At 46.6% G+C, this 22,054-nt stretch overlaps 3 protein-coding genes across 16 annotated transcripts in view; 1 reads left to right on the forward strand and 2 right to left on the reverse strand.

The window, feature by feature from the left end:
• camta1b (calmodulin binding transcription activator 1b) overlaps positions 1-2,208 on the reverse strand; it is a 228,868-nt gene extending 226,660 nt beyond the window's left edge. For 3 of the 9 annotated variants that reach the window (XM_081705228.1, XM_081705221.1, XM_035520342.2), the window contains exon 1: positions 2,067-2,201. In XM_081705228.1, the coding sequence (XP_081561354.1) occupies positions 2,067-2,091 (25 nt within the window). In that variant the 5' untranslated portion in view covers positions 2,092-2,201. Of the gene's footprint in view, positions 1-1,233; positions 1,459-2,066 lie in introns of those variants that run through there. The other 6 variants (XM_081705222.1, XM_081705223.1, XM_081705226.1 and 3 more) reach the window with 5 other exon arrangements.
• A 968-nt stretch (positions 2,209-3,176) lies between these two features.
• dnajc11b (DnaJ (Hsp40) homolog, subfamily C, member 11b) lies at positions 3,177-9,996 on the forward strand. Of its 5 annotated transcripts, XR_014119324.1 has the most exons (17): positions 3,187-3,827; positions 4,222-4,351; positions 4,438-4,511; positions 4,620-4,721; positions 5,134-5,262; positions 5,509-5,631; positions 5,747-5,820; positions 5,956-6,145; positions 6,248-6,333; positions 6,417-6,533; positions 6,906-7,061; positions 7,141-7,210; positions 7,311-7,368; positions 7,935-8,065; positions 8,157-8,286; positions 8,364-8,490; positions 8,594-9,996. XR_014119324.1 is itself a non-coding variant. In XM_027024953.3 (16 exons), exons 1-16 carry the CDS (start codon positions 3,687-3,689, stop codon positions 8,387-8,389), a joined length of 1,737 nt encoding a protein of 578 aa, XP_026880754.3. In that variant the 5' UTR covers positions 3,187-3,686; the 3' UTR covers positions 8,390-9,996. The 5 variants fall into 5 exon arrangements, 3 of the variants coding, with proteins under 3 accessions (XP_026880754.3, XP_035376044.1, XP_081561305.1); XM_027024953.3 differs by having other exon boundaries at positions 8,364-9,996; XM_035520151.2 differs by having other exon boundaries at positions 3,189-3,827; positions 4,190-4,351; positions 8,364-9,996.
• Positions 9,997-10,004: 8 nt separating this feature from the next.
• phf13 (PHD finger protein 13) lies at positions 10,005-21,798 on the reverse strand. 2 transcript variants are annotated; one of them, XR_014119326.1, is made up of 6 exons: positions 21,422-21,798; positions 20,307-20,353; positions 18,890-18,991; positions 15,383-16,082; positions 12,045-13,102; positions 10,005-11,164 (listed from the first exon to the last, which is right to left on the reverse strand). XR_014119326.1 is itself a non-coding variant. In XM_027024946.3 (5 exons), exons 2-5 carry the CDS (start codon positions 20,349-20,351, stop codon positions 12,876-12,878), a joined length of 1,074 nt encoding a protein of 357 aa, XP_026880747.2. In that variant the 5' UTR covers positions 20,352-20,353; positions 21,422-21,798; the 3' UTR covers positions 10,005-12,875. The 2 variants fall into 2 exon arrangements, 1 of the variants encoding a protein (XP_026880747.2); XM_027024946.3 differs by having other exon boundaries at positions 10,005-13,102.
• Between the last annotated feature and the right edge of the window lie 256 nt (positions 21,799-22,054).

Genomic DNA, 22,054 nt, shown 5'->3' on the forward strand with positions numbered 1-22,054 from the left:
ATATAGGTACATTTTCCTGTGGGCACACAACAGTACTGGAAAGGTACCATTTGACAGCCTGGGTAGCAGATAAAGGTCTGCGTGTCACTGGAGTCATTGGTCATTCTTGTACAGTTTTTTTTCTTTTCACTCTCCTCTAATAGTTTCTAGCCAAGTCAGGCTTCAGCTCACTTGGGCAGGCTCTCCACACTCTCCCCGAGCCTCGAGCCTTTCCAATAAAACTCGCACAGAGTAAACATCCTGAGGGCAGAGAAGTAAACAAATATGGCTCTTTCTTCCTGACTCTCCAGTATGCCACTACACGCAAGACAAACACAACATACGAATTGGACAAATCTACAGTCTGGAAGACACGAGACAAATCTTCACTTTGACAGAATTAGACGCTGAGTTGTCGTTCTGCATTCCAGATGGAAGGTTCATTTTAACAGCTCAATATCGCCCCCTGGTGGGCTCCTAAAAGCCAACCCGTCTGAATGTAGCACCTACTAAACGTTGACCAAACGAAGCTGGCGTTGAATCCGCGCGCGTCCACGTCGTGCTACATTTGACGCGCGCATTCCTACTCGTCTCGAGCACACCCAGCTACTCCAGTCTCGTGCTGAGAGAGTTCCACGCTAGAGGAATGTGCCGCTTTGTTCACGTGAATTAAAACGCGCTTCTGTGTTCAATCAGTGACGCTAGAAGTTGCCTCTTATTTCAGTCCACGAGCAGGTCATTTTAAATTTTCTTTGTCTCCATCTCGTGGTCATTTCAATCAAATGCCATTAGTCACATTTCCCCCAGTTCTGATTAGGACTTTCTCCTCACGTGCATACAGAAATAGCTCTAGCCCAGGTCCTACAGCTATTTATATACAGTCATATTTGGTAACCATAATGTTTAAATGATTACATCAGAGCGATACACAAACATAATACGTTTCCATAGTTATTAGCAACCGTGAACAACGAGGCAAAGACAGAATTGTTTGAAATATTCAGAATGTCCTACTATTCTAACACAACCGTATCCTACATGCGCTATATGCACACACTGAATTACACAAATATGTGTTGTAAGGCTTGAATAACAAGATGAGTTGTATCCCACTTTAAAACTATCTTTAAAATCCTTCATTAGACGTGTTAATTAGAGTCAGTCGTGTTCATTTCTTCATTCTGTTTCTATGCCCGTTCATTTCTCCATTTACATCAGTGATTGCCCAGTAACGTTCGTATGAGATAAACATACCTTTCATTTTGTGCCTTCGTCAAATTCCACTTTAATTTTCGGACGTCCACACAAATCCCCGAACTGCGCGCGTGCACACTGTTTTATCTTAATGTAGGAAAGGAATCTCGAGCGCCAAACTGCTGATAGTTTCAGAATTTATCGGCGCAACATTCATAAATCTACAGAAAACACACACAAGACAGCTGTTCAGTCTCAGCTTTGGGGTATATCAACCCCGTCTGCGAACATCCCCGTAAATCTGCATCTATCGCGTCGGACTTTAAAGCGTCGCACGAGCCAGCGGATCTGCAGGAAGAGTTGCGCGCGTGTGACTTTCCGACGGCGTCCGCGCTGCTGTCAGCGCGGGGATGTGAAGGAATCCCAGTCCCCATCAGGAGCGAGGTGACTGCGTTCACACACACACACACGCACGCACGCACGCACGCACACACGCACGCACGCACACTAGCCCAGCTCAGGTCAGAAACCTCCCCGTCACTCTAGCGTGCAGCTCGGAGGAAGCGCTGGGAATCAGCACGACGGCGCGCGGAGCTGCTCAGGAAACGGAGGAGCGTCGCACTCTCGACTCGCCAACTGCTTCCCCGTTATATCGGTGCGTGCTTTTAATAGCGCGCTCAGAGATGGCTAGCTGGCCGCTGTGAGTGGCTCGCGGTACGTAATCTCATCACCGCTCCAGCGCTCGCGATTCCGTGGAGAAAATTCTAAAGGACGCGAAAACGCCGCTGCCTCCGTGTGCCTCGCGCTCCGGCCTCCTTATATTTACGCCTTCAATCTAATAAACTGTGATGCAGCCAAAAATGAAAAAAACAATCCTGTTATTTCTCTCTTACCTTCCGGCTTGTTTTCGGCAGCCATTTCCCCTCCGCGCGCCACATCCTCCTCCTCCTCCTCGCGACCGGGGGGTACCACGCGCGTTCACGGCGAGGACAGCTCAAGGAGGGGGTGAGAGGTAGAAGGCGAGCCCAACGAATGCACGCCTGTGATTGGTTAAAAAGTGCAATAAATGACAATGGTGATCAGCGAGCCCTCGTGAATTCTCGAGATGTGCGTCCCTTTTTAATGCCCCATCGCGTCACTGGACGTTTTTATTTAGATCCAGTTCAGCACCACGCGATGGTTTTATGTGATCCAGCTCTGACATTAGGGAGTGCGGCGGGTCTGAAAGCTTTGGGCTCGTGTGTCCTCCATCTCGTCCTCAGAACAATACGGCGCTTAAAACGACGAGCTCGTCTGGTTTGAGAGGCTACACGCAGCGCGGAGTTACATATGCAAAGCTACACACTGTTCTGAGAGCAGCCATGATACGCAACCTTACACATTGTTTCTTACTTTTTTCCAAAAAAAATGTAACTTAAAAGAAATCCATCGTGACTTTAACAAATGAGTGTGATATAAGTTAGTAACGCCAGCCTGGTTCTTTAGTTATGCATAAAGTCCCCAGCACGTATGGTCCAGATTCTATGAAACGAAAGAAGACAAAACGGACACAACCCCCGCCATGCTTCACCAAGGTTACGGAGCAGCACGAGGCCGAGACCAGTCGAGGACTGGAGCACGCTCGGGCCGTGCATAGCGTGCACGCTCGTGCATGCGTTATTGAGCGCTGTTCTCCGCTGGGTGCTGAAGGAGTGGTGGTGCTGAAGAGACAGCTCCACGCGCGAGCGAAGACGCGAGCCCGCCCGCTACTTCGCTCACGTGCTAGCGCGGTTTCAGGCGAACCGCACCACTTTAGCGAGTCCTACAGCGCGCTGGCATGTGTAGTGTTTCATGCTGGGGAAACGTCAGCCTGAACGCGACGGCAAATGCAGTCGTTCCTTCGGTGGGAAGGTGGTTATACGAACGGGGCTGCAGATCTCAAGCGCCAGGCCCACAACGGCCGTGGCGAATGCTGGAACAAGTTGCTACTGTATTATTCTTTACAATATTGCACAAAATCCAAACAGGAATCTCTAACAGCATTTATTTTAGGCTTTGATTTTATAATATAATAATTTTATAATAAATCTTTCTGATTCAGTAGAATAGATCGTCTAGTGAATCCATTGTGAGTGCGTAGGGTTATTGATATGTGACCATAAAACATGAAGATAAAGACTGTAACGTCGTCAGAGGAAGCTGCATTTTAAGCTGTACATTGTATTAAAAAAAGTTTCAGATAGTTTAGAAAACGAGCAATAATTAATATGATTCATGTGCCAGAGTCTCCCACGCCGCAAACGTAATAGGCTAGCGGTGTCCATTTAATTTTCTTGCAAAAGGAATTAGTGTAGTCCAGATAAAGTGGAAGTCGATCAGTTGGAAACGTCTGTCAAGGCGAACCGCTCATAATTCACAAGGTCTATCAAAGCGGTCCTAACTGGCCGAACGAAAGCATTTCAGAACAAACAACTATCGAGGTCTACTCCAAGTCCAGCACACCGCGAGCCTTCACGAAACCAACACCGTTATTCATGGGACACCTGTCCTCCGGAACACACGGTGGCGGAAGACGGTTGCGTGCGTGTTACCGGCGGAGGGGTTGGAAGAGCGGGAACATGGCGGCTGCCTGGGAGAATGATGATTACTACTCTCTGCTAAATGTGAGGAGGCAGGTAAGCGCGGCCGACAACGCAGGGGGGCTTTCAAATCCCTGACGTCCAGCGCGTGCAGGAGCCACCTGTCCCAGCCCAGATCACACCTTCCCTCCAGCCAGCAGTGCGCGCGCCTCGTCCTAGCCGGAGAGCGAGCTGGGCATTTTCATGCACGAACCTCGAAGACGAGCTTTGTCGCGCTCTCGTTGCAAATGCAGAGCGTGTGTGTGCATTGCTAACGAGTCTCGTACTCAGTGTGATGTAAGACGGATATTTCAAAGTTTGCAGCTCTCAAAGGCGATCACTTAGGATTAGCCAGGAGTTCCGCGCTTGGCGCGCGCGCGTATGTGTGATATTTACCTCTTGGTTTTTTTTCCCCCAAGTTGTTGACGCAAAGACCGCCGCTGTTTCTTAGGCGACACAGGCGGAGCTGAAGTCGTCCTACCGGCGGCTGTGTATGCTGTACCACCCCGACAAGCACAGGGACCCTGCGCTCAAGCGCCAGGCCGAGCAGCTGTTCAACCTCGTGCACCAGGCCTACGAGGGTAACTCACATCAACCCTTAATGTGCTGGAACTGCGCTGACTCGTATTATAGATGCGCCATGAACGCGCGCGTGACCTCTGCTTAGTTCTCAGCGACCCCCGGTCTCGAGCCATATATGACGTTTTTGGGAAGAAAGGTCTGGAGGTGGAGGGATGGGACGTAAGCATCACCCGTAGCAACAGAAGCTCTGACTTCACAGATTCATGCAGGTGCGTGAGAGAGAGTCGATGACCCAGGACGAATCGTTGAAGTCCTCACTGTCCACAGGTGGTGGAGAGGAACAGAACGCCCACGGAGATCCGGGAGGAGTACGAGCGCCTGGAGATGGAGCGGGAGGAGAGGCGGCTCCAACAGAGGACCAATCCCAAGGTGAGTCTCCCGCAGGGGCCCCGGGGCCCCCAGAGTTCTGCTGGGTTCACGGGGTGATAAAAACTCAGGGTAGGCGGAGTGTGGTGACCGATATGCTTAGATTAAACGTCCCTGGTGGCGTGATTGAGTGTTACACAGAGACTACGGTTACTGACACCTCAATCAGACACTGGAAATGCCACTTTCAAGATCTGAGCTTGTTGGATGTGATGTTCATGACCAGTAAGGACTGGGGAAGCAGAGACTGTAGCTCTCATCCCATCCAGCAGCCTGGAACCAACACTGCAGATAATGCCTTGATCAGATTGTGTGCGCGGGTGTGTGTATCTAACACCGTCTCCAGTGACTTTAAATGATGGGTGGGGAGTCTGCGGCGTCTTCCTTTCTCTGTGTTCACTCTGTGTTCACGCAGGGGACCATAAGTGTGGGCATAGATGCCACAGACCTGTTTGATCGTTATGAGGAGGACTTTGAGGAGGTGTCAGGTGGTGGATTCCCCCGTGTTGAGATCAACAGGATGCACATATCCCAGTCTATAGAGGTAACACGTGTCTCGCCAGCCTTTGGGTCTGTAGGGAGGGCACCTGCCCTCTGCGCTGAACGTTGAGCCTCCGCCTTGTCATATATATCTCTGTCCTGGGAACGCTGCGTTATCAGCACGTTTCATTATCTCCCTGCAGCTCCTGACGGACTTCATAACGACGCGGGCCACTTTAGAGGATGTCATAATTGTTGAGCGCATCGGCTGCCATGTTGGTCTTTCACTGTGTGTGTTTATGTATTCGAGGCCCCTTTAACCGCAGCAGACACGGCGGTGCTCTCAGGCTCTCTGACAACGCACGGTGGTAACGGCGGTGGTAATGTCAACCTGTGTGTGCGACATGTCACCTCCGCATGTGGTTGGGGCGAGGTACGGATTCTGTTACCCCGTAGTTTATTATAAAGATAAGGACAACCATATAAAGATGAGGCAATATGAGTTTTGATGTAGTTTTGGTGTTTTCTTTCTCTCGTGGCGTTTGCAGCTGGAGTTTGGTGCAGGAGACCTTCAAGGGCCTGTCTTTGGGATGAAAATGTTTCGGAATATCACCGCCCGCTGGCAAGTCAAGTTTGAGAAAGATGACAACCGCGAAAAGGCCTCAATCATGTTTTGTTTGCAGCTGTTATTAGCACCTGTGCTCATGCTTATGTCTCTCTCTCTCTGCGCACTCCGTCACGTTGGCGTGGCCGGCAGCTTCCTGACTGCCCACTGCAGCCTGCGGTTCACCCCCCGGGGCGCCAAGCCCGGGGCCAGTGCCACGATGGCGCGCCACCTGGACCAGAACACCACGGGTTACCTGCAGTGGCGGTGGGGCACGCAGTCTGCCATGACCTCCAGCATCGTGCGAGACACCAGACACAGTCACGCCACGCTGGCCCTGCAGGTGAGCCCCTAACACCGTACTCACATGACATGGAGAGTAAACGTCTGGAGTAAACGTCTGTGGACGTGGTGCAGTGACCTGGTGCTCTGCTTGACTGTGCAGCTTGGTGTGCCACATTCCTACCTGATGATGAGCTTTCAGTACAAATTCCAAGACGAAGACCAGACGAAGATCAAGGGTTCCGTCAAGTAGGCCCGACACACGCACCACACGGTATGGCACGTGCTCTACCCTGCTGTGATCGTCCTGACCTTCTCCCGTCCCGCTACAGGACCGGCTTCTTCGGGATGGTGATGGAGTATGGGGCAGAACGTCAGATCAGCAGACACAGTGTGCTGTCGGCCACAGTCAGCGTCGGGGTTCCCCAAGGAGTCTCGCTGAAGATCAGGTTGGGCTGTCTTCCCTGCTGTCCTGCCACGCTGCTGATCGCGTTCCCGCCAGGAACGCTCGGCCCTGGACACTCCTGTCGCTAACATGCACACTCATGTGGTAAAACCCAAAAGTAAAGCGAATTACATCCAAATTCAGATCCAAGTGATTTGATGCTAATAACCTATAAAAGTTGCCGGTTCAAGCCTCTCCACTGCCAGGTTGCCACTGTTGGGCCCCTGAGCAAGGCCCTTAACCTTCAACTCCTCAAGTTGTACTCAATCATAAGTCGTTTTGGATAAAGCGTCAGCTAAATGTAAACCTGGCATTAAAAGGTCACCTCAATGTCTCACTTTAGTTATGGTTCTACTCTGATCTGTGATTTTTGCAGGCTGAACCGAGCCAGTCAGACGTACCTGCTCCCCGTCCACCTGACGGACCAGGTGTTGCCTAGCGCCATGTTTTACGCCACCGTCGGGCCCCTTGTTATCTATTTCGCAGTCCAGAAGTTTATAATCACTCCTTACGTGCGCACCCAAAAAGAGAAGTAAGTGTCCGTTACCAGCCACATCGCTGCGACCAGATGACGGAGGGCAGCAATCCTAACGTGGTACGACTGTGTGCAGGGAGCGGAAGAGACAGAGGGTCGAGTCCAAGCTGGACATCGCCAAGAGGAGGCAGGAAGCCGAATCTGCCGTGAGTGTCAGCTGGAGCGCGGACGGCGTGCCTGAACCGTGCTGAGCGCGGACGGCATTCCTGAACCACCTGAACTGCGCTGGTGTTTGCTGCGTTGCAGGTGCTGTTGATGCAGGAGTCTGTGCGGCGGATCATCGAGGCAGAGGAGTCCAGAATGGGTAAGACGCAACAAACCGCGTCTGGGCAACACCGGACCACCAAACATTCTCTTTGTTTTGTCCCACAAACTACAATAGGCGGACCGGGTAGTACTCCTGTACCGGGTAGTACTTAAAGACTCCTGTCTTTAAGTGACAGAGCAATTAACTTACACTTATGAATATTACGTATTCAAAATGAAGAATGGTATTACACTTTTTATAAATTCACGTCTAAAATGTACGTGTGTGTGTGATGTAGGCCTGCAATAGGCCTCAGGACCACAGAGGGGATTCACTCACCTTGGTGCTGCTTTTCCACACTACATAATGATGTGAGCGTACTGGAACAAAAACATCTGTGGGTGATGAAGACATTCAGGATTTGGATTCAGCTCCAAAAAATGCACAATAAAGACATTTTTAGCATGTGTGCTAACCAGGGTAATCTGAAGGGTCTCTGGACGGTTGTTCCTGTTTGTCTGGATGTTTTGTAACTAGCACTGTGCTAAAACAAGCTGGCTGTGCTGAAACATATATGCCAAACTGCTCACGACTGCCATTTCCTGCGTGTCTTTCCTCCTAAGGTCTCATCATCATTAACGCCTGGTATGGCAAGTTTGTGACGGACAGCAGCCACAAGCAGGTCATCGACGTAACCGTGCCCTTACAGTGTCTGGTGAAGGACTCCACGCTCGTCCTCACAGAGGCGTCCAAGGTCAGGCTCGGGGTTGCTGATCTTCTCATGTTGACACGTCTCGCCTTGCAGACTGTCTGCCCTATAGCCGGTCTCATCTCTCACCCCTCAGGCTGGTTTGCCGGGTTTCTACGACCCGTGCGTCGGCGAGGAGAAGAGCTTGAAGCTTCTCTATCAGTTCCGGGGCATCGTGCACCAGGTGGTGTCTGGAGATACCGAAGCCCTCCGGATACCCAAGCAGTGTGAGTACAGGGAACCGGGTGGCTGTGCTGAGCTGTGCCGCCTTCAGAGTGCTCACATTCTCCCTCTTGCCATGCAGCGCACAGAGTAAACGTGGAGACATAGGGGTGTTCCCCGGGGGCGTGGATGGATTCCCCTGACATCTGCCAAGGTGCTCGGTGAAGAGAAGAGGAAATCTGAAGATCTGTCTGGTTCAGTTCGATTATGTAATGACCCCCCCCCCCCCCCCGTGTGTGTTGCTTGCTTTGAGCTGCAGTGGGGTCTTCTTAGTCCAGGGGCCTCTTTGCTCACCTGGACCTTTCATAATAGGAGCGATGTTGCACAACCATTGAAGACTCCAGGATACCCACACCACGATGAAGGACCAACCAGCTGTACAGCAGCATGGCTACACGAGAAGAGAACCTTGGGATCTGGATGTGTACATCAGCACCCAGAAACGCCTGCATGTGGAGGGTTACATGGCCTCAGACAGTATCAAGGGCCATAACTATATTTAATTATTATCGATTACATACTGTGAGTGTGTGTGTTTGTGAGAGGGAATGAACCGTGGTGTATACCGGTGTGTGCGCGCATCTCTGTGCACCTCTGGATCATTGGGCCCCTCTGCTGTCCAGCTCCTTCAGACTGGTGCTGGTACACAATCCTGAAACACACGCTTCTCATCATAATTATGCATGTTCCTTATTTAATCGTCATGTAAATAATCCACATTTAAGGATCGTTAGAGAGAGAGAGCAGTTACAAGTGTGAGTGAAGCCTAAATGATGGTGGATTCTGCACCAGAGGTTTTGCTGCTGTCAGTGTGATATGGACGCCCTTCTCTGCTAATGCTGTGCCCTGGAACCTGGTTGAGGTGTATTTTAGGAGTGTGATTATTACATGTAGCACAGATGGAGTGCTACGTGGTGCAAGTGCAAATGACTCTTGCTTCACATAGCATTTAACGACAACGAACAGGAAACTAGAAAGAATTTTTAATCCATTTGGCTGATGCGTATATGCCATGGTGGTCCCACATCAACTCCTTCTGTAACCTCACATGTATCCACGCATTTGTGAATGCCGTTCCTTTGTAATCTGTCCTGAACAGACATGACAGTTATGGTGTAATACCTGTGTCATTAACCTAGGCCTTCAGCACACCATGACAAAACTGCGGGTTTTTTTGACATTCTCCTCATTTTCGCTCCTTTGACAGCACATTGACAGGCGCGTGTTCTTTTAACGTTCCCCGTCAGTTATCCGGGGAAGGCCTTACTGCACTAAACTGTGACAGTCTCCTGTAGACTCCAGGAACACTCCAACGGTTCAACAGGGCTGGAGGGCTCTAATTGTGGACAGACAGGGACGTCCTATGGGCTGGTCCCCTGAGACGAGCTAACGAGCTGACGTCAGAGGACGGCGGATCTGTGTCCCAGAGAGCAGTTCTTAGAACCAGATGGATGTGAGTTAAAGACCATAGTCAGGTCTCTGTCTCTTTCTGCACAAGTATTCCATGACTGTTCTTCAGTCATGTAAGTCCCTGGAAAAGACACTACCCCGCGTGGGCTCTGTATCTCAGACCAAGACTCCAGCAAGCATGTTTTTTTTCTTTTCCTTTAATCCGTGTTCCCATTCTGATCTCTGATGCAACCTTAACAAAGGTTCATGTACAAACATTACTGTGGACTTGTATAGCAACTTAAATATTAAAAAGTGAATAGTTACACGTGTCTTGACCAGTGATATAGCTACTTTTATTGTTGGCAAACTCCTTTTAATGTTGTTCATGTTTTAAATATAAACTTTCCCCTATTTAAAATAATACGGCCCATTCAATAATTACTATTCAATTCATGAATTACCAGTACCCTCTCAATATCTCTTTATTTACACCAGTTTCACAGAAACGTTCATTCTCTCTGTCCCTCTCTGGATCCAGCACCCCGTTATAACACAGTGAGTCCCAGCATGTTTACCAAGTCTATAAATTCCTTTTACAACCGAAGGGGAGAACAGCATTGAACTACCCTTGACACTGTATACAAACAGAAAACATGACTGTACAAAAGGAAAATTTACACAAACCATTATATCTGAAACCCCAGTTTTGGACAGATGGCTAGCGATCGCAAGCACGTTAATGCAGGAAATAAAACAAGATGGGAAGGTTGACTTTTTCTTCAAAGTTACAGAAAGGTAGCTTGAGAAACCTAAACATCAAAATAAATAAAAGTCTCTGCATTGGGCAGGTCACGCTCCCCAAAGGTCTAATCACTGTGGAATATCTCCCACTGATTCAGCACGAACACACACACACACACACACACACACACACACACACACACACACACACACACACACACACACACACACACACACACACACACACACACACACACACACACAAAAAACTAAAAACACTTCCCTTCTTGAATTATTTAAAGGAAAACTTTATGGGAATTGCAGGAAGCACTAGTGAAGAAAATGCATGCGGGCATCTGGTCAGCTCTGACATACAAGTATTGCATGTGGTGATTTATTAAAGAAATGAGCTGTTAGATCATTTATACTATAGTAGCCCAGGCTCTTGACAGTAATCATGCTTTGTGCATTATCGTGTGTGCATGTAAAGACCAGAACTGGGTCTCAGCAGTTTAACCAAGTACTTCGATAAACACCAACCCCGTCTTTTAAATACTGACCACATTTCCCTACAAGTACGATCAAGTAGGTGGACTATTGATATCACGACCAGACTAAGCTGTCTTTCCCCACTTCAGCCAGGTCATGTCTACAAACATCAGTCATCACCGGGAGCTTTTCTGCTGAGGAACAGAAGAGACCCATCCACGTCAGGCTCTGAACAGTAAAGGTCTTTACTGTGGCAGGTTACTGTAAAACAATCACACCAGGATGCTAGTAAGACTTCTCTCCGCAACCAAACTGGCACACAGGTATGTGGTAATTTGGTAGCAGAGCAGGTGTGTGTGGCATTTTAAATGTGCAGTCTGAAGGCCCTGAACAAGCTTTTTGTTGTGAACAAAAGGAAAACCAAAGCATAAATTTATAGATATGCAGGAGGGCCTATGCAAAAAGATCATTATTTAAAAATTTCCATATCAATGATCACCATAGTGCAATAGGAAAACCAGACTGCTTGCTTTAGAGTTCTGAATAGTCCTACAGGGTGAAACTACAAAAGTTACAAATACTCAATTTTTAATTTTTTTTTTGTCTTTGCTTAATTATATCTGAGAACATGGTGCCCATGTCATGAAGAGTCAAAATGTCCACACAATCACACTAGAAGACTGCTACCCTTCTGAGATTTTATATGGCTAAAGGTAGCAAACAACTGAGTGAATAGAGTAAGTTCAGGAGACATTATGAATCTTCTCCTCTGCTGCAAGGACACCACCTATTTCATTAAACCCCAACAACTGGGCTACGTCCACTAGAAAAATGCTGCAGACATGCATTGCGTTAATAGAACAAAAAGGTTCATATATTCCCATTTAAGACGAGCTATAAAATTTAGTTCTGTCTGAATGGGCAAAAAAGGGGGGGAAACCCATTTACTGAGCACAGACCTGCACCTGGGTAACCCTTGACCCCACCGGTTTTCTCCACCCATGACCGGTTAGTCTATCATGAAAATGTTGTCAAAAGACGGAAGAGAAGCAATAGTTTTTTGAAGCCTAATGACAGGTAAGGACGTTAAAGGCCGTCACGTCCGGATAAAACATGCAAAAGTCATAAAGAAAACAAACACCTTGATGCAGAAACAGCATGGCAGTTAACGCTGGAATGTCCAAGGCTTTGTTAATAAAGTGAGTAGAACCACTGAGGACACTCAGCCGACTATATATCCCAGACTTCCCGGGTCATGTGCAAGACACCTGAAGGTAACGAAGTGTTGATATAGTCAGTGGCATGTTTCAAAACAGTTTCCACATGAAAGAGTGATGGAGAATAAAGTATTTTTTTTTAAACCCTGGGTAGTTTCTTTTGAACACTGTTCTCAGTGAATTTCTAAATAATAGCACTTTGATGATTTATCCCAAAGGTGCAGTAATCATCCAATGACAGATTCTGTACCTCTTATTAGCATATTTTCACTAAAACAGTATAGTGCTCTAATCCTCTGACAACTGGGGGACTCAAGAAAGTTCCACAAGGAAATACAAGTTGAACAACTCTAACTTGACACTGACAGACACACTTTTGAAAGCTATGGGTATAAAAGGGTCTCTTTGATGCACCCTTTACAAAAAAATAACAATAGAAAGAAAGGAAAAAGAGCCATCCGCCAGCCTCTCTTATTTCCAATGAGAGCGCCGCTCTGAAATGTCTTCAGGTGTGTACCGTCGAGACTCCGGCGCCCACTATATGTCACCTTAGGTCCGTGCGGTAGAATCTGTTCTCTTAAACGCATAACCTAGATTTTGATTGCTTTACGCAAACATTTAGGAAGGTGGACAATAAAAAAAGAAGAAAGAACCGCTCAAAACGAAATGTAATAACAGAACCGCGGCGCCCTTCCTCCTCCGTCCTCATCTCCCATCTATACTAGAGTGTGTAAACGGGGAGGGGTAGGGCAGGGTCAGTCTAGGAGGCGTTTTCGAGACCCCATGCGCGAGCGGTTTGAACGCCGGATGTCAAACTTTGAGTCTTTGCAGCGTTGGCACGTGTACGTCTCGGGGACGTTGGACTTGCGGATTTTGGCGCAGGACAGGTGGATCCAGGTGTTACACTGGCTGCACTCAATCATCGCCCGTCCGGCAAATGGCTTCATGCAGAAACAGGTCACCAAATCCCAAGAGTCATCATCTGCAAACAGAGAATTACAATCCAAATCAAAACGTTTTTTGTTTTTTTTTATTAAGAAGGGTAAAGCTACTCCAGGGCAGCACAACCACCAGCTGACCAGTGGAGTTGTGCCTTCCCTGGCACTACTGTGAAACTAAAACACATACAAAAAAACCCCCACATACTCACATTCTGCTGAGTTGTTAAGATTCATTTTACAAAACACAAAAATGAAGAAATTCAACACACAAGCCATTTTGTAAGACTGTGGCAATATCAACTGTCAGTTTGGTATCAATGCAGTCTGAAACACCAGTTCTGCAGTTCTCCAAGAAACAAAAATAAGGTAAATTCTCCCCTGTGTAATCCAAGGCTGTAGTATACGTTTCTGCTAGAAGGTTTGTGAACCCTTTACAATTCGTTGTATTAAAGCATAAATTTGACCTGAAACATGAACCCAATTAAACAAATTACACAAAAACATTATTTCAAATCTCTTTGTTGTAAAAAGCATGTAACCCTCTACGAGTATGAATTAACTTAAAGGGGTATTTGAAGACAAGTGTTTCATTCAAGAGAGTGTGAATCAGGTTCCAGTCTAGCAGGTCCTACCAAGCCGAGACCCTCCCACGTTTCAAGAACATACATTTGGGTCTTCAAGATTACTGGGAGGGTCTGCTTGGAAGGGCCTGCTAGACTGGAATCTGACTGCCACTCTCTTGAATGAAACATCTGTCTTCAAATACTTCAAATGGTTGTCACCATTTCTAAAGCATTTAGCCTCCGCCAATCCACTGCGAGACAGATTATAATAATAATTCATTCTAAATATATATGGCTTTTTCAAGGACCCAAAAACGCTTACGAGAGTCAGTACATACAAACAGAGGACGTGCCGCCACACTGTTGCTCTCCTAAGGTAAGGCTGTCTAGCAAGCGTTACTCCAAGGGCATGTGAACAATATTACTGAAAGCCACAAAGAACCCCAATGTGACAGGTACTGTCAACGTTCACGAGTCCACCGTCAGGCAAACACTGAACAAGAAGATGGCATGGGAGACTAACAAGGAGGAAGACGGCACTCTTCATAATGAATAAATAAACAGACAGATAAATAAAAGCCACTGTGGCCCATCTGAAGTTCGCTTGCGACCACATGGATAAGCCAGATGCCTGCTGGAAGAATATTCTGTGAACACATAACGCCAAAACTGAACTTTTTGGTTTAAATGAAAAACTGTTTGGCAAGAACCTCATATTAACGGTTAGGCACGTATCACGGGTTAGAGCTGCATTCAAAACTTAAGAACCTCATCTGAACTCTGAACTAAGAGAGTCATTAGTACTGCACCACCCTCATCTGAGTGTCTCCACCCACAGCTTATATACATCACTAAGGGAGTCATTAGTACTACACCACCCTCCATCTGATTGTCTCCACCCACAGCTTATATGTGTCACTAAGGAAGTCATTAGTACTACACCACCCTGATCAGTGTCTCCACCCACAGTGTGAGATTTGTGAAGATGTGCCATTTTTTTCTAGCATTCTGGGGAAGTTATGAGCTATACACAGGAAGTTCTGTGTTGTTGGCTGCACAGAGCAGCACAAATCGCTACGTCAGCTCCCGGCCTCAGAGGACAGAAGAGCTGAGTGGAGAAAAGTTTTTAATGGCAACATCCCAGCTACAGTCTGCAAAACCCTGTACGCATGTGCTGGCTAACCATTGGGACTACACCCTGGGTCAGTACAGCGCAGGACTGACAAGGAAACTTTTACTGAAAGAAGAATCAACACCAACTGTTCATGGCAAAGCTGCAGACAAGGGAAATGTAAGTATCTAGAAAATATAAAGCTTTCAGCACTAGCCAACAGTAACAGTTGAGGTAACATAACAGATTTTATAGAAATTTTAAAGAATTCTGTTTTTATAGAAAGTTTTTACTATGACTTGGTGCACAATTCTCTATAGGCACTCAAACCGGCCGCTCTGAGCAGGGCTGCTCAGACAGGGTGAGAAGGGGGTAGTCATTAGTTCTCGCAGTATTGATACTGCAGAAGGCTACAATCTGTAACTGGGCCTTCCTTATTGTGTGCCCTTCCTGTCCAAACTGAGCCTGCTGTGGGTGTTGTGATGAAATACTGAATTCTCAAAACAAAGCAATCTCACATTAAGGGTTCACTATTGTTTTAAAATATTGAGGCCTTTTGCAGTCTCAATATGTAGCAATATGACTGTAATACAAAACTTTTTCCCCCATAATGTGCAGCTGAGTCCTTGCCCACCTGAACAACTTACCTGAATCAACCATTATGTCCTCGTCGTCAGCGGATCCGTCCTCGTCGCGGAACACCACCTGCTTGCCCTGTCGGATTACGGTCCTCGTGCCGGGTAAGCCCTCGAGCTTCATCACCACCGCCTCGCCCTCGGGAAGAACCAGCCTCTCCCTGCTGTTGTGTCCGGACTCGGGGCTCGAGCTGCCAGACGAGTCCCAGCACGCCCACTCCGCCTCCGGCTCCGGCTCCTCCTTGCAGGCTGCTCGGCCCTGCGAGACCGGACCGGGCGGAGGGCTCGCCGCAGGCCGCTCCGGACGCTTCACATCACCACACGAGGGTGCTGGCTGGGCAACACTCAGGTAGTCCTCCGGCTCCTCTTTGATGGCCCGACCCAGCCCGGGAAGCTCCACCCCACTGGGCGGAAACAGCAGGAAGGAGGCGGGCTTGTCGCCCTTGCTTTTCCTCAGCTTCTTTTTCTTCTTCTTCACCTTGTCGGCTTTCTTGCAAGCCTCGAGCAGCAGGCCTGTGGACTTGGGCTGCATCTGGTGGTCCAGCTTCTCGCCCACGGGCCTCCTGAAGCCCACAAAGCTGCTCCTGGTCTTGCTCGGTGGTTCATCCGGAGAGGGGAGGCCGCAGCCCAGCCGGGCGAGGTCCCAGCTATCGCTGTCTGCCGTGCTGCCCGTGCTGTTGGGAGGGCTGGAGCTGCTTCTGAGCGGCGCCTCCTGCAGGCAGACAGGAGATGGACATGTTTTAATATCCGTGCTTACTTGACCGCCTCTGAAACCGACTTGGCTGTCTCTACCAACTCTGAGAGTACTGAGAGGTTCTGTGGCCACAAGTTAATGACCTGACAGGCCTCAGTGTGAAACTGCTTCTCCAACAATTGTCTCACTGAAATTTTTTTTGCTGACTATTCATTGCATAAATGAACAGAAAAGTTTCATTCCCATAAAACCAGCTGGGAACGGCACAATATTCATCACAGAACAGACGGCAGCACAATGGGAAAGCTCAAAATCAAATGAAGCCGTATAAGAACAGGACGCCTAAGACAAACTGTGCTGCTTGGATGCGAGGGAGGAGGGAGGCACCACCCACAAGGGGAAGCTTCCCCAAGGTAAAGGGTCAGCAAACACAAGCAGCTGGGTTTAATTGGGAGAGGCCAAAGAGAAACCGCTGGATGTGAGGATCAGGTCCTGGGGAGGGAACAGCCAACATGATCAGATTTAAGCCCCATTTTACACAAGGGTGTTTCCTTGAATGACATAAAATATCTTTAGGAACCTAAATTGCTCGATGTTCAGAGGACATGTTGAGGCTCTGGGAAGCAAAACCATAGTGTGATTGTGTTAGAACCCTCTCACAATTGTGGACATACGTTTTCATATTACTTTACCCATTTTTAATTCATATTTAAGGCAGAGGTACAATCCACAGACTAGTGTGGAAAAATGTGTGTAACCACGACAAACTCAGAATTAGGGCTGCACAGTTATTCTGACTGATGCTGACATTATTAATTAAGTAATATCAATTGATTCATTAACGAATGAATCCGTTCTACATGCTCACAGGACTCTACAGGACCCCGCGTGGTAAGCCTGTGAACAGCCCACTACGCTGAAGTCTACAGTCTAATGCATGTGTTGACTATTCTCAAACTATGAAATATCAGTGTAATGCAGCAGCAATTTTACTGTTTACGTGTTGAGCACAACACTGAGATCAAGACTGAGATCAACGGGACGGAGTGAACTGCATCGTCCTATGTGCAAAAACACAACCTAGAGGTCACATCAGGACACATCAGCATCTGAGATTTCACATGATGATAAATGTGAAATTATAATTACTATCAGTTTGATATTGAAGGTTTAGCAGATAATTACAACCGATAACCTGGCACATCTTAACTTGAGCAAGCAGTGCTTGTACAACTTCTTATGACAAACTTTAAACGATTTATGTTCTTGCACTGACGCTTGTGTACAAAAGGCTGTGGATGATAGGAGACTTTACATTATGGAGTGTTAGCACTAAAAAGGACAGTCAGTTCTGTTGTTGCACGCAGATGCCTAAACTAATACCAGCTATCTGCTACACACTTCGTTTTCATGTTACTTAGTGATTTAATTTTATTTCACATCACTTAGTGAATGTGATATTTTACTATAGCAATAAAACCACTAAATTAATTTATAGGTTACCATGATTGCCACTTAGCACAACAGCATCATGCTATGTTTAATATAGCACAGTGGCTAGCTTCAATATGAAACTGTATTGTTTGCTGTGGTAACATTAGGCATGAATGAATAATGTAGTACTGTAATGTGGGTGATTCATGTCATATTAGTAAGAAAGATTATTGCTCTGTTAATCTCAGTCGCATACGCATATATGCTTACATGTTGTGTGTACATGTACACGCGTACATGTTGTGCGGCGCCGCGCTGCTAGGAGGTAAATGAGAAGCGTTGTTCTTCTCTCTCGTCCAGCACTCCAGAGTGAATTCTCTTCCCCTCTGATTATACTTACATGTAACGCAGTCCTTTAAAACTTCCCGACATGGTTTCTGCAATCTTTTTTAGAAACTGGTTTCAGAAGTGGACCCTGATAATAGCAGACAACCATGTCTTACACTCACTTCACTTATGGACTATAGAGTTAACTTGTTTCAAATTTTAAAAAGTCAAATTATTAGTCACGGTATTAGCCACAAGGCGCTAATTATCGGTTATCGTTATCGGCCCAGGAATTCCATATCGGTGCATCCCTAGCACAAGTGTTGATGGATGACCAGCCCAGAAGGGGACGAGACTCAGCTCTACACCCTCCAGAGCAAAGCGCTGGGGCTATGGTACAGCTTGGATGTTCCACCAACAGAAGGTGAGACTGAAGCGTTCTGAATGCGTGCTGCTGCGGTGATGTATGGAACTACCAGAGAAGGTCTGAGATGAGCATGGAGGAGACTGGAACGGCCCTCTTACCCTGGGAGGGAGGGCTGAGGTATTTTGGGGAGGGGGTCCCTCAGTGGCAGGGCAGCATGGGGGCAAATGCAACAGAGCAGCTGCCCACAGAGCAGCCACCAGGTCTGTGGATCAAACAGAGCGTCAGCAGCACAGTAGCTCACAGGGGCAGAAAGGAACGTGACCCAAACACAGACTCCAACACCACCCAGTGCTGGGTAAATGCTGTAGGAGGACACCTCTGGAGGTGTGTGCGAAACGGTCCTGAAGACAGGTGATCAACATAACGGAGTTAGTAGTCTAACCACTCTGAAGTTACTACAGTGGTGTACACCCCTTTGACACAAATACCCACACAGTTCATCACACTGAATGGATAGTAAGTCAGGGCTGGTCCTACAGCATTAGTAAAGAGTAGGTGTAGGAAATGCTTAAATGTTCACCTTAAAGGCACATGTGGTACTTCTCTCATTCTGTCACTCTGTTTTCTCTCTCTCTCTCGCTCTCACACACACACACACACACACACACACACACACACAGTATTAGAATTAACTCACCTCCTGTGGATATGGAATATAACCGGCATATGCCAGCACAAATGTGCAGAACTTGTTGAAGTCTTCCACTGTCCTTTTCCTTTTGTAAGTGGGACTATAACCCTAAATTAAGACACAAAATCTGCATAAATTTTTTTTTTAGCAAAACATATCTAATAAAAAACATTTAAAATCATACTATTAAAAAATAAAGATGAAAACGCCCTTAACTACCCAACATTATTAATTACATTTATATAGTGACTTTCTCATACTCAAGGACGCTTTACAGACATATATTGAACTTTTACAATGAGTCACACTGATGTTACGGGTGTATTCATAATGTCATGAATGTAATTCAGAGACTGAATTCTCAACTGTCCTTGATTACAATCAATTCAATTCAAAAGCGCTACTGTCCAGACAAGAAAAGACAGAGTGGACGAGCTTCGCAGTGTAGTTTAGTCCAGCAGGCCAGCGAATAGGTCACTGTGATTAGCTACTGGAGTTAGACTAGAGCTGTTCAGTGTCATGCTTCCAGTACAGATGGTGCAAAAATGCGGTTTTGCACATCACACTTTCCACACACATTCAAAGAAAATCATATCAAGCAATAAATACCATAAATGTAAATGGAAGCCTTGAAAATAATCACCGACAAAAACAGAACATGACCTCAAAATAAATGGAAAAATTGATTCGTCGGGAAGATTTCTCCTTAAAAACCCATGACATTAACATCCATACGTTTCATGGCTAGACACTGATAATTATGAAAATATAACGTATTTGGTTTTTACAAGTGGAGCAAACAGGACTAACTTTCTTCATCGCCAGCTAGCTGGTTAGCCTAGCTAGCGTTAGCCTACACTGCATAGCTGAGCAGGTCTAACTACCAGCTACAGAAACAGACATATCAACACTTGACATTTATACAGAAGATTAAGTTGACATGTTTAAGAGCCACAAAGCAAGAAATGACAAGAACCAGCTACTTTTTTAAAACGCAAAAACGTGTCCAGCAAACGAACCAGTACAGCTAGCTCAGTATGTCAGAAAAGCAGCTAAAATAAGCTAAGCTAAACGAAGCTAAGCTACATAACAGGTAGTTTAGCTAGCCTTAGCCTTAGCTAGGTGGGCATTTTTATGCTGAAGTTGGACATGCCAACCGCTGTGAATGTTTGTGCGAATAATCATTTCTAAGGCTTTAAATTAATGAAGTTAAATTACTGAGACACGGAGTTACCGCGACATGACCAGACGGACCCGGTTTGTTCATCGTAAACAGCAGATGTTTAACCTAGCTAGCGGAGCTAAGTCACGTAAGAGTAAGAGCTGTCAAAACAAACAAACAAAAGACAGCGACAAACCCACAAACATGTCAAAAGCAGCGCCAGCCCCTTGGTTTTGTCCGCCATATGAACGTACGCCTCACCTGGGAGTCAAACGCAGGAGCTGCTGTCATGGTCCCGTTGTCCATGTCTGTGGAGCGGAGTAAGAAACGACAACTGTTCATCTGACAGTCGGGGGGAATGGGTTCACAGCACAAGCATAAATAATCACTTTAAAAACATCACTTGAAATGGGTCACCTACCGCTAGCTAGATAACGTTACGCATTAAAACACCACCCAAGTAACCGGGCTAACTAGCCATCCAGCTAACTACACTCGGCGCTAATTTAACAGCGGAACTGTGCACTTGTCCATATTTATCCAGCTGATATACTCACATCATGGCCATATTAGTTAGACAGACAGATATGTGTTAGGTTAGATAATAAAGCCTGTCATGGCCATATTAGTTAGATATGTTTGTTACATAATAAAGGCTGTCACTTATACTAGTTAGGTGATGGGAGCCGTTTTAGTCAGAAAGCGATCAACCTAATATATATATATATATATATATATATATATATATATATATATATATATATATATATATATATATATATATATCTCGCACACACACACACACGCACACACACACACACACACACACACACACACACACACACACAACTAGCCAGGTAACGACACACTGTAATTCTGTCCAGCGAATTCAACTTATGTCAAAGATGGCTGACTTTGGGCTAGTTTTATAGTTAACATATCAAAGATGTTAAGTTACCATATCATATCAAACACGTTAAGTTAAGGTCCCCCGTAAACAAGCTGCTCAGACTCCAGTAAAAACATTAGCCTAGCGGCGAGCGTCGGCTGGCGCAAGCGTTAGCTAATGACAACAAACCGATATTGGTAAACAAATTGTTGACAGCGCAGTTGAACAACAAATGACGACCTCCGCGCGTAAGATGGCGAAGGTAGCTAACTAAGTTTTAAAAGTTCTAGCTTTTCGATCAGTATTAGCTCGACAGCTATCTGGCTCGTTACATATGTGGTGATAATATGACCAAGACTAAACTGTTAGCTAGCTGGCTAGCTGGCTGGCTGAGTAGAGCAGCATATCCAGCCAGATAGCACAGCTAGCTAACAAAATCTGTTCGTTTTTAAAAGTTCAGTGTCGGTAAGAAAAGCCTCGCAGTCACCTTGGCGTGATGTTTAGGGGACGTCAGCCACGCAGACTTAGCTTGGCTAGTTTGCCCGACGCATGTATAACGCTCCGGTATGACAGCCAACGGGCACCAACTCCAAACCCCGAGCACGAGACCGCGACGAGCCCGCGTCATAAACCGCGTTCGGGGCGCGCGCGAGTCCGCGCGGAGTCGCAGATCTCTTAAGGCGCTGGGCACTTGAGCCGCGCTAACCCTCACGTTTCGGATAAATTGGATCCAGTTTGATATGGTAATGAATCTGGATATTGCGTAGTCGACCATCCAGTGTTTTACTAAGCAGTTTTGTTTTTGCGCAACTAATTGCCAGGGACAAGCACATGCAGCCTAGGGTCTTTCATTTAAGCACTCAGGGATGCAATGTTACATCGGTCCATTGTAGCGGGTTATGTCGAATATATATTAGCCAATAGAGTATAATACATGTGTAATGCTATATTGTAGCAGCAAACTGGGATTGACTTTTGAAAAGTTGCTTTACAGACAGTGTCACCTAGTGACTTTCGTATGAGTTACAAGCTGTTTATCGCCAGCAGGTTTATGTAGGTTAAATTAATAAACAGTTTCACTTTGGGAAAGAGAACATGCGTAGGAATGAAATGTTAATGC

This window comes from Electrophorus electricus, chromosome 22 (genome assembly GCF_041902795.1).
Source record: "Electrophorus electricus isolate QZ-2024a chromosome 22, ASM4190279v1, whole genome shotgun sequence".
NCBI classification, from domain to species: Eukaryota; Metazoa; Chordata; class Actinopteri; order Gymnotiformes; family Gymnotidae; genus Electrophorus; species Electrophorus electricus.

Coding starts and splice junctions, on each gene's coding strand:
- dnajc11b (XM_027024953.3), top strand. CDS start 3,687: ATGGGACACCTGTCCTCCGGAACACACGGTGGCGGAAGACGGTTGCGT. Junction 6,146..6,247: donor ACGCCACGCTGGCCCTGCAG/GTGAGCCCCTAA, acceptor TTGACTGTGCAG/CTTGGTGTGCCACATTCCTA. Junction 7,211..7,310: donor GGCAGGAAGCCGAATCTGCC/GTGAGTGTCAGC, acceptor GCTGCGTTGCAG/GTGCTGTTGATGCAGGAGTC.
- phf13 (XM_027024946.3), bottom strand. CDS start 20,351: ATGGACAACGGGACCATGACAGCAGCTCCTGCGTTTGACTCCCAG. Junction 16,083..18,889: donor ATATTCCATATCCACAGGAG/GTGAGTTAATTC, acceptor GTCTGCCTGCAG/GAGGCGCCGCTCAGAAGCAG. Junction 13,103..15,382: donor GGACATAATGGTTGATTCAG/GTAAGTTGTTCA, acceptor CTCTGTTTGCAG/ATGATGACTCTTGGGATTTG.